The sequence below is a fragment of the Meriones unguiculatus genome, chromosome 14 (genome assembly GCF_030254825.1).
Source record: "Meriones unguiculatus strain TT.TT164.6M chromosome 14, Bangor_MerUng_6.1, whole genome shotgun sequence".
Taxonomy (NCBI): domain Eukaryota; kingdom Metazoa; phylum Chordata; class Mammalia; order Rodentia; family Muridae; genus Meriones; species Meriones unguiculatus.
The window spans coordinates 37,590,008-37,601,820 of NC_083361.1; the positions used below are offsets into that span (position 1 = coordinate 37,590,008).

Consider the following 11,813-nt stretch of genomic DNA (forward strand, 5'->3'; position numbering starts at 1 on the left):
AATATCAAGCGATATATTAATGTGGAAGGAGGGCATTTTTACAGGGTCCCACTCCTAGTCAAAAAACTACAAGCAACTTATGACTACTAAGAAAAGGAGAATTAACCTCCCCTAGTGGTAAGCTTCGTTAATGGTTGTCAAATGCAGAATGCTCAACCTTGAAATACACAGAAACAACAAAAATGGACTCAGCATTTATATATGTGTGTGTGTGTTTGTATGTATGTTTATATGTGTGTCTGTGATTGTGTGTCTGTGTGTAACAGTAATAATCAAAAATAAAGAAGCTATTTCTTTAAGAATGGAAACATGGAAAGGGCTTAAAGGAGGATAGCTGGGAAGGGCTAGAGGGAGGAAAGGAAATGGAGACAGTGATGTCATTCTATTTCAATTGAAACATTTAAAAAATAAAATGTATTTAAACATGCAGAATTCAAGTTAAGGATGCTTTGCACTTCTGGGAATAATGTAAATCTGACAGAGATTCAATTCCAAGAGGTAATAAATTCAATGACACTCATTGGAAATTGTTTTCATGAGGGATTACACAGTCATAGAGAAAGAGAATCAGGGCAAAGACACAGGAGGAAGAGAAAAGACATGACAATGGAATGTTAACCAAGGCATTAAAAAGTGAAAAAAAAAAGTGAAATTGGAGCCAGTCTCCAACCTTTGAGTATGCTTGGATGTTGGTATATAAAACCTATCTTTACTCTTTCAATGCTGAAGATGGCAGATACTTGAAGACTCCAGTGGGTGGATGGAGATTTAGAATAGGCAACTTTAAAGATGTGTATTTGTTTACTAAGTAATTTATATGAGAAACATTTTAAAATCATACATATATTGTAAAGTATGTATATATTGAAGGAAACTGGAATTGTGGGAGTTTCAATTAATTTTTCTTAATATTTAGAAAATACCTTGTAAAAAACAGGGACATTTCTATAATATATAGTATTCATTTAATCTTTTTCAAGTTCAGTTACCAAAGAAATTCAGACCTTTCTGGCACTGCCTTGAGCTTTGTCTGAAGGTGTTTTTTCACAGTGGGAGCTGTCCTGGCACCAAGTGATTACAAGGGTTACATCACAAGTAGATGCAGTAAGGACCAAATAAGGAAGCCTTAAGGTGCTACAGTCAGTTTCTGTTTAACAAGCCCCATTTCACCCAATTTCTATAAAATGTCTATTTTCTCTACCAATTGAACAAGGTTGTGAGAATGGCCCACATAGGTAAAGGCAAAGTTGACTCTGAAAGCAACTGTGTCTGATCAAGTACTCACAGAGCTGCTACACCAGACTGTTTCCAGGCCCCCAGACTTTGCTGAAGAACTCCTCCCTCCACCTTCTTCCTCCTCAGGGGTGTCCTGTATGGCTCTCTGCAGAAGCTGTTTGAGAGTCTTCCTCTGGAACCTGCGGTGCCTAATGGAGCCAACGAGGAAGTAAATGATGGGGTTGGCACAGCTATTAACACAGGACAGGAATGTTGTCATTTCGTAAGTATTGCAAGGGAAAATACTATGCAATTCCACAATCCAATCTAAGAGGAACCAGTGAATACCAAAGGGCAGACCAAAAAGTATGAAGACCAGTGCTGTGAGTGTAATGGTCACATAGAGCCTGGTCACAGGAATCCTCTGTGAGCCACAGAAGATCCTGACAAACAAGGCGAGGCTGGACCCAGAAAGAACCACAAATAATGCTATTACAAATACAGCAGTGACCAAACTAGAAGTCCTACAGAAAGAATAATCAAAATCATTAAGCAGTAAGCCACAACCCTCCCCTAACAGAAGGCTCAGCAGTAGAGAGAAAGCCCAGAATAGGGTGCACATGACAGCTGATATGTGTCTTGGTCGTTGGCAGCGATACCAGATAGGCTGCATAACAGACAGGCAGCGCTCAGCACTGATGGCTACGACCATACACATACCTGCAAGGTAAGTAAAAATTAATACGTTAAAAAGAAAGATGGGAATGTAGAAGTAGCTTTTATAGATGTGAGAATAGATACGCTCCAGGGAATACACAGTCTGAAAACAAAGGTAGGAGAAATCAGCACCAGCCAGGTTAAGGACATAGACTGAGAAGGCATTCCTGTGCATGCAGAAGCCTAGAAGCCACAGCACTATGGCATTTCCTGCCAGCCCAACCACGGAAATGAAGGCAGTAAGAATATTCAGGGTATTAAACATGGTGACACAAGACAAGTTTTCCATATAGTCACTTCCATTCACGACTGTGTTGGCAGTGCTCCAGGCCGGGGTGGTTGGACCAATGCTTTGGAATTTTCCACTGGTGTTCCTGCAAATGAAACAGAGATATGAGCACACCATACTCTCTGTCAGGACCATGTGACTATGTGTAAATATCTGAAACAGGTTCATAAGGAGGGCTGGGGTTTCTTCTCATATAGAAATATGACACAAGCCATATATTCCCTCAGTCACTGAAAGGGGTCTATCAAATGGGGAGAATGGAATTAGAATGAGAATCATGAAGGGAATGACACTTTCTATGAAGACTTTAGTTTTGTGCAGGGTGATAAATATGGATCTATTTGCATGTACCTCAAGATCCAGCTATACCACTCCTAGGCATATATCCAAAATATGCTCAACAAAATACACAACAAGAACATTTGTTCAACCATGTTCATAGCAGCTTTATTCGTAATAGCCAGAATCTGGAGACAACCCAGATGTCCCTCAACAGAGGAATGGATGCAGAAATTGTGGTACATTTACACAATGGGATACTACTTAGCAATTAAAAACAAGAAAATCATGAAAATTGCAGGCAAATTGTGGGATCTAGAAAAGATCATCCTGAGTGAGGTATCTCAGGAGCAGAAAGACACACACAATATATACTCACTTTTAAGTGGATATTAAACATATAATATTGAATAAACACACTAAAGTCTGTACACCCAAAGAAGCTAATCAAGAAGGAGGACCCTATGTAAGATCCTCAATCCTTATTCAGAATGGCAAACAGGATAGACATAGGTAGAGGGAAAGAACAGGGAACAGGACATGAGCTTACCACTGAGGGTCTCTCAAAGACTCTATTCAGCATTGTATCAAAGCAGATGCTGAGACTCATAACCAAACTTTGGACAGAATTCAGGGAATCTTGTGAAAGAAGGGGGAGATATTAAGACCTGGAGAGGACAGGATCTCCACAAGGAGAGCAACAAAAACTGTGGGCACAGGGGTCTTTTCTGAGACTGATTCTCTAACCAAGGCACATTCATGGATATAACCCAGAACCCCTGCTCAGAATAACCCATGGCAGCCCAGTATCCAAGTGGGTTCCCTAGTAAGGAGAACAGGGGCTGTCTCTGACATGAACTCAGTGGTTGGCTCTTTGATCACCTCCCCCTGAGGAGGGAGCAGCCTTGCCAGGCCACAGAGGAGGACAATGAAGCCAGTCCTGATGAGACCTGATAAGCTAGGGTCAGATGGAAGGGGAGGAGGACCCCCCCATCAGTGGACAAGATACTGAGGATAAGTACTGGTTGAGTGCTTAGCCCTAAGAAAATCAATTATATCATCTTCCTTGAGGCTTGGGTAACATTGTAGATGAAGAAAGAAAGAACAAAAGAAAAAAAGAAAGAAGGAAGGAAAAAAGGAAGGAAGGAAGGAAAGAGAGAGAGAAAGAAAGGAAAGAAAGAAAGAGAAAGAAAGAAAAGAAAAAAGAAAGAAAGGAAAAAAAGAAAAAGACAAGGAAAAGTTTATCATTTCAAAAGATGTAGCAAGTGAAGTCAGAAGACTGAATGTCATCCAAGATGATAATCTGTGAAGAAACTGTAAAAGAAATAATATAGCCTAACATGGTAAAAGCAATATGTTACGAATAGGTAGACAACAGCTCTCTGAATTGGGACAACAGGGAATTGTTTAACAAATATATCTCCTTGACCTATTATACTCAACGTAGTGCTTAAAATATTCATAAAATCAGTAAGTCAAGAGAAAGAAAAGAATCCAAATTTAAAGGATAAATTTTCATTTTATCCTTTAGTTAAAAAACATATACCCTAGAAATGTCTCAGTAGGTCAGACAGTGAAGATAGAACTTTTTTATATCCCCATGCTCAGATTGTGTGAGACCTTGATATTGTTTATTCATGAATGGATACATGTATGCAAATCTTTACAGTATTAGATGGTGGGTCATGTGTAAATTAAAAAGGCAAATGCAACAAAAGTTATTGGGTAGCACAGACAAAGCTATAAAGAAATTCTCAATATTCTTAACATTCTTTGTGGACAGTCCTGAGTATTTTCAGAATTACTCATGCATAAACAATTAATGTTGATCTTGGGCAGAACATTGACATAGGACCCAAATCAGCTTTGTTGAACAGCAGGACACACTTAGGTGCACAGCCTGTGGGTGGATGTGTTTCTGAGATGATTGCTCAGCAGAGGCAGGAGGAAGGAGGGCAAGAGGGTGCAGCATGTGAAACAGACTCTCATTCTCTGAGAAGAAGAAGGGGGAATGGGAGAGGGGCATGGGATTGTGACTGGGAGAAGGGGAGGATGGGGGCTGGGATCAGGCTGTAAAGTGATTAAATAAAAAATTAAAAATTAGATCCTTGATTTTTTGTCTTCTACATCTCTTCTGATGTTGGTTCTCTGTTCTGCACTGTTGTCTACTGTTTTTGAGAATGTACCAAAAATCTTTATGTGATAGAATGCTTGAGAGACCTTCTAGACCTTTATAGATTGCCAGAGAGCTCAAGGCACTTAATTTATCCATAATAAAATTATCTGAATTTTAACTTAAAATGGATCCCAACTTCCATTCTCTCTCAATCTAATAACAAAAAAACATTAGCAGAAACTGAAGATTCAGCAATGACTGGAGAAATGCAACAAGGCTGTGGCAGGAGTTTATAGGAACAGCTCTCTCTACCCCATTCCTTGTGTATCTTCCCTACAATGATACTCAAATGTGGCTGGGAGTCCTTGACCATAGCGTGTTGCTGCCCCTTCAGGTCTGAGGAACAGAAATGCTGCATGCAGTTCTTAGGTCTGACATAGTGCAGCTGCCATCCCATGCATGACGGCTTTCTTGGTAATGTACTATTCCATAATTCTGCATTTAAGAAACCACTCTTCTACTAAAGCCAATAAGAAGTATGTTTACCTGCATATGTTTTAGTCTAATATCAAGTTATTTTGATTATTCTGGGTTATACCTTCATAAAAGCAGCATTAGAAGAGTAAAATGCAAACAAGACAATATCTGAAGGAGATGAGAGAAAAGATGATCTGATGACAGTTAAATGATCTGAACCACATGGTAGAAGAAAACTTGCAAGTGAAAAAGTGTTTCCACCCATCCTTCTCTCTGCTACCTGACTTCTTACAGAAGTACCTTATCTGACCCCTTACAGTGTTTCTTTTCTCTAACTTTCTTTTTACTTGAGGAAGTTGATGACATTGCAAGCACCCTGGAGAGCAGGAGGGAAGAGGTTAGGAATTTTTATTTCTTATCTCTCTCCTGGTCAGCTCTCTGTTGACCAGAGCATTGCTGCCCTGTGCTTATGCTTATATACTCTTACTACTGAGCTGGGACTATGCCCCCTTCTCTCCTCCTCCACTACCAATTCCTTCTGCTGGTTACTAGAACCAAGGATTGGTCAACTTGTTCCATTTTCTTGCTTTCTTATGATTCTCTAGACATTTCCACTGTTCCTAAGACCTTTGGTCTTTGTAAGTAAACACTTCCTGTGGTATCCTCAGTTATTCAAATTCTAACTATCTGTTTCTTCTTGAATGCAACACACACACATGGCAGATCACTTTTGAGAACCACCAATTAACTTTTATATGGATTCTGCCCTGGGAAACAAAATATGCACATCACCTTTCCTTTTAAAGGAATGACAGTCATGATTATGAATGATTTAAGAGAAAGTAAAAAGTGTTTAAGCCAGGCCATCTCTACTTCAAAAGGAAGCTTTTGTCTCATGCCTTCCTAGACCTTGTGTGTTGCATTTTGTGGCAGCAACACAGGGATGTGAACTCAGAAAAGCAACATGACAGTAACTGTGAACATTCTTGGGATACATCCTTACCTTTCTTCCATTTTCTGGTTGAGAAGTAGAGAGATGACCAAGGTAGAAGATCTTTCCACAGATTGATTCTAGACTCTGCTTCTTCGTTCTGGAATTGGGATTTGTGTTTAGGAGCCAAGTAAATGTTTCTGACCCAAATGAGTCTTATAAAAATGTTGAGCACATCTTGTGATTTCCAGTATATATACTGGGAACACGTCACACACCAGAGACCTTTGAGTCCAGATGCCCACTAAGATGTTTCTTGGCATCTTCCCTATTTCCACTCACATATTGGCTCTCTCTTCCCGTCCTTTTAGCTCTACCTATCTCCAAATAATTACTTTTTCCTCCTTTAATGACCAACTCCCATCATAGGTAGCAACACTGAGCAGTGTCAGCTTGGGGAGTGTGACTGTATAACTGAGGCATACACATGCATGCCTCACATATCCCCCTCTCTCATCCCATCCTTACTGGTCCCACCCTACAAGTAATTATTCTCTCCATTAAGGGCCAGTCTCCATCATGGCATCTTAGAGCAGTTTCAGCTTGGGGTGTGGGATTGTATAACTGAAGCACATTCATATCTGGCAGCCTGGCAGGGCTCTGCAGAATGAAGGTGGTGCCACTGTTGATACTTTCACAGAGGTGCTGTACACAGCATGCCTTTCTTCCAAATGGCATTCAAACCAATAGTCCCCTTGAATCCCCTGCAGGTGTTCTAAGTTCCAACTCTTACCTATCTTCATTTTCCTTACTAGTGAAGAACCAGCCTGCCTCAGCCTTAAGCCTAAAAGCCAACTCATAGTAAAGATAAACTAGATTCATTGCTGTTTTTCGAAGTTTGAGCTGTACACCACCTGTAACCTTAACTACAAAGGGTTCTGTACTTCCTGTTCCAGGAATAGTAATCATGTCTGTAGGAAACACTGTCATTGGCTCAAGACACTCCAAGACCATGTTCTCGCACAAAGATTTATTTCTTCCAGAGGGATAGAGGGCAGCGATTAGGGACAAAGACAGGAGATACAGGAAGAGTAAGAAGGGGAAGGAAACAAAGGAGATGGGAGGAAAGGGGCAAGGGAGAATGTTTTGGGTACTTGTCCCAGGGAACAAAGGACTATCTCTGGATAAAGAAGAGACAGAAGTGACACATAGGGAGAGAGCGAATCATAAAGGTAAAGGGCAAAACCCCATGTTTGGATGAGGTGTTTAACTTTAATTGAGCATGTTAATTAAGCAAACCAAAGGAAGCTTTTGATTACTGGACTTCAATACTTTGATAGTGGGACCTTGGTAGTCATCTTCAGGGTGAGGAAATGGCCAAATAAGAAAATAGACCTTGGTGGCTAGCATTAGGAATTTAATTGAATGGTTTTGGGTAAGGAAGAGGATTTGGGAAGAAGGGCAATGTCTGCCAGAGCCAGAGGCATAAATGTGCTAGTTTCCCTTTAATGTCTTTGTTTCAAAAGTTGTTCATAACCATCTTATAACCTACCTTTATTTCATAAGGCTATATGACCACCAATGATGATCTAGTTATGACTACCTGTTGTAATTACCTTGTTTTGAACACCTGTTATGTTCTGCTCCTGTAACCTCTCCCATTTAACCCATTTGGAACCCTTCTACACCAGAACTCTGTAAAACCCTTGTCTTTCTTACATCTAATGTTGACTTCTTGAATACCTCCTTAGCTGGGGCAGCCTGGTACACAAGTAAAAAGGCTTGCTTTAGATTTGGACATAAGTTGGGTAAGTGGCTTTCTCCTACTATCACTGTGATTAGCACTAGCTAATAGAATAGAAACGAATAGCTAAATGAATAGAAATGTTATTTTTGTTTAATTTCATCAGTATGAATAGGTGTGTTGGCCCACCCACCTCATGAAATGCAGAGTTCAGCATGGGTATACATGTTCTTCTACCCCACTTCATAAATCTGCTAATTTTTACATTCTTAGAGTGTAAATGTTTAGATTTTAAGTCTTTTCTTCTATAATTTATCTTCATGTTCTTCAAATCATGTTAAGTTCCTTTCCAGTTTTTAAAAATGTGATTTTATTCTGAATACATGAGGGACATGTCCCTGCGAGGCTGTGGGAAGAATGCTATGCTTTGGATGTGGCTTTACTGTGTCCTGCCCAGCACATGGTAGGCACTTGTTCACCCAGGATGACAACTTTGAGAGGTTCTGTGGCACTTTTAAGAGAAGAAGGTTAATGGTAGGTCCTTAGGGAATTGTAGGTAAGCTCTAAGGTAGTTCTCATGTGACCTCTAGGGCTTTGTGAGCATTGTTATGAAAGGAACAAACTTGCCCTGACCTGCGGGACTTCAACGGGTTCTTTTTTTTTTTTATCAATTACATTTTATTAACTCTGTATCCCAGCCATGTCCCGATCCCTCATTCCCTCCCAGTCCCTCTCTCCCTCCCTCATCTCCACCGTGCCCCTTTCCAAGTCCACTGATAGGGGGGGACCTCCTCCCCATTCATCTGATCCTGTTTTATCAGGTATCTTCAGGACTGGCTGCAAAGCCCTCCTCTGTGGCCTAACAGGACTGCTCCTCCCTTCGGGAGTGGGGAGGCCAAAGAGCCAGTCATTGAGTTCCTTTCAACGGGTTCTTAAAGAAAGGAGGGTGGAAAGAATGGGGGGGGGAGAGGGAAAAAGAGACAGGAAGAATGGAGCCAAGTCTGTTTGTCTGATCAAGGCCTCGTTTATTAGAAATTTTTACCCAACTTATATAGGGAGAAGGCAGGAAAGGGGGGAAGGTTAATTTACTGCTGCAGGAGATAGGAAGAGTGCTTCCATGTGGTAAATATTGCACCTGCAAGATACCGTAAGGATGTTTTCTTAAGCTATCTCACAGATGCTCTAAAACTAACAGACGGATGTCCTCACAAATCTATCACCCATGATTTAGGGTCTCAGATAACTCTTTCACTAAATAGCTTTAGGTCTCCACTAAATGACCTTTGCTCACTGTTTGGCTTTGGCTTTAGTAAATAGCTTTGTCTCCACTAACTAGCTTTGGCTCACTAATTGACTTTGTCTTCAGTAAATAACCTTGGCTCCCGGCACAAACTTGGGTGAACTCAGATCTCATTGCTTTCTGTATGGAAGCAGGATCCTCCCTCTGTCCATGTTTCAACAGCCAGCCCAGAACTCTGAAATACATGGAATGTTCAAATTGATGTAATTCCTGTCCTATAGTATAAGTAATTTTGTTTCACGTCCATGTGGCGGGTGATATTACTACAATTTTGTTTTACTCTAATATTAATTTAGATTAAAATGTTACAAAACAACTGAAAAGTCAGTGTGTGGGATTGAGTACCTCCATGAATGGCAACATCACTATGTGTAATACCATTTGAATGGTACAGGAGGTCTATTAGGCCCATCACCAAAAACAAAATAAAAGCATTTATAAACTTGACTACAATTAAGCAAAATTTTTAAATTTGTCATATTTTTTCTAATAGTTCTTTGAAAAAGATAACTAAAATTTATAAATGTCATACATGCATTTCTTTTTCAGTAGCCCACTCCAGAATTTATAAACTGGATAGGAATTATTCTCTTCCTCATGCAGGAAGATGCTAAAGTGTTCCTTATGAACACTGGGATAGTGTACAGCTGGTGTCTTTCTCTGGTATAAAATTTGGCTAAAATGTGAAAAACATGCACCATAAACTCACACAAAAATGTACCAATGTTAAATGCTAACTAGGTACAGGTAGCACACAGAATTAAAATCTGAGATATCTCATAACCGGTTACCTTAATCCATCTTCTATATCACACATATAAAATGTTTGTAGCTAATAATTACAGAAAAAAGAAAACCATAAAATTGCAAAAAATCTCTCATTCTACCACTCTAATCTCCATTATATTCCACTCATGTCATAACACCCATGAATCATAGATCAAGCTCTCATATAATAAGATAATCTGTCTTCTCTTTATAACATCTGGTAATCAAAACATACACAGTGCATTTTAGTGAGAAGAACTAAATTATATTGCTGTTGGTTGCTCACTTTGAAAGAAATACTTACAAAACTAGAAAAACATAATTAACAAAAATCTCTTGTCCTATCACTAAAGATGTAAACTTTGAAAAAGATACGAGATAAAAATGAAATAGTAGACAGAGGTCACACATTCTAACTCTAATAAAGACACATTTTTGCTTGTTTAACAAAGCATTATTTACAACATTCAAGGCATGAGAGCAACCAACCTAGACATGCACCAATGAAGGCTGGGATGACAAAACTGTGGCAGTCACACAGAGGACATGATTCCTCAACAATTAAGAAGGAGAGTTTGCCATTCTACCACAAAGATACTTGCTCAGCTATGTTCATAGCAGCTTTACTCACAGTAACCAGACTATGCAAACAACCTAGATCTCCCTCAACCAAAGAATGGATAAAGAAAATGTAGTACATTTATAGAGTAGTGTATTATTCCACTGTTAAAAACAATGACATCATGAAATTTGCAGGGAAACAGATGTAGCTAAAAAGAATCACCCAGAGTGAGGAATGTATTTACTTGGCTAGCCTCCAAAAGAGTTTCTCTACTGCCTCTGAAATAGTTGGTGGCCCCAGCACAGATACTCACTATCTAAGTCAATGTCAGAAAAAGATGTGGCTTTCAACTTTTTTTCTGCCCTAGGGCTAAGATTTCTTTCCAGATTTAGGACAATGGAAGCCCTCACTGTGAACAATAGTCATGGGATGAGTCTATCAAATGGGGAAAAATGGATTCAGAAATTGATTGAGTATCATGAGGGAATCATGGTATCAGAAAAGCATTGAGTATAATGAGGGAATGACACTTCTTATGAAGACCTGTGTGAGAATAGCTTCATTTATCAGGATAGAAGTGCTGGGTCTCCATTTTAAATTTGAAAACTGGAAAGTAGAGTGGCTTTAGAAGACATAAAGCATTTTTCCTGTTATGTAACAAATGCCCAGCTCACTACAAGGGTGTACAACAGTAAATTAAGAAGTATAGCAAATGGATAAATAAATGTTAAGGGGAGTTAAAGAAGCTAGCTAAAAAATTCAAACTTGAAGTTTGGGGCCACATTGCAATGAAATCCATGATTCTTCAACCAATGGAATGCTTAGCTTCATCTTCTGCAGCAGGAAGAAAAAGTAAAATCAGATGCAGACCCTCCTGGGACTGGATTGCTTATTCCTGCATGCCAGTATGCACTGAATTGTTCTGCTCTTCCTTTTCCAGAGCTCATGTCTGAGTGTGAGCTTAGACCTCAAGCCCTTTGAGGAAGCTGGTCTAGAACTGCCTTCAGCACATATACTCTGTTAGTTTGATAATGAGCTGAAGTGCCTTGGTGAATGTGATCTTTCTAACATATGTTTGTATCATTCAGATGCCAGTGGAAAAAAAGATGCCACCAAGTATGTGTGAAAAAAAAATTGAAATCGTGAGGCTTTAGGAAAGACTAAATCTAATGAGAAGAATGGAGAAATGGGATTAAGAAAGACTCAAACATTTCCAACTCAATGACCCAGTACACTTTTAGATGAATAAAGAAGAGTCTCCACTCAAATCAACTGGGAAACCCACTAAATTATAAGATTAGTACATATCTCTCATAGTAACCTTAAATATAAACTGTCTTAATTCCACTTGATGGGGTGACAAAGCATCCTCCAACTGTTGGATGTGCGCAAGAAACACATTTCCACTGACAGAT

General features: G+C 39.5%; 1 protein-coding gene across 1 annotated transcript; it reads right to left on the reverse strand.

The window, feature by feature from the left end:
- Positions 1 to 1,273: 1,273 nt before the first annotated feature.
- LOC110540519 (mas-related G-protein coupled receptor member B4-like) lies at positions 1,274 to 7,038 on the reverse strand. The gene is given in 4 exon segments (XM_021627280.1): positions 1,274 to 2,317; positions 2,319 to 2,360; positions 6,097 to 6,184; positions 6,818 to 7,038. Coding segments are annotated over 4 exon segments (1,395 nt in total).
- Positions 7,039 to 11,813: the final 4,775 nt, after the last annotated feature.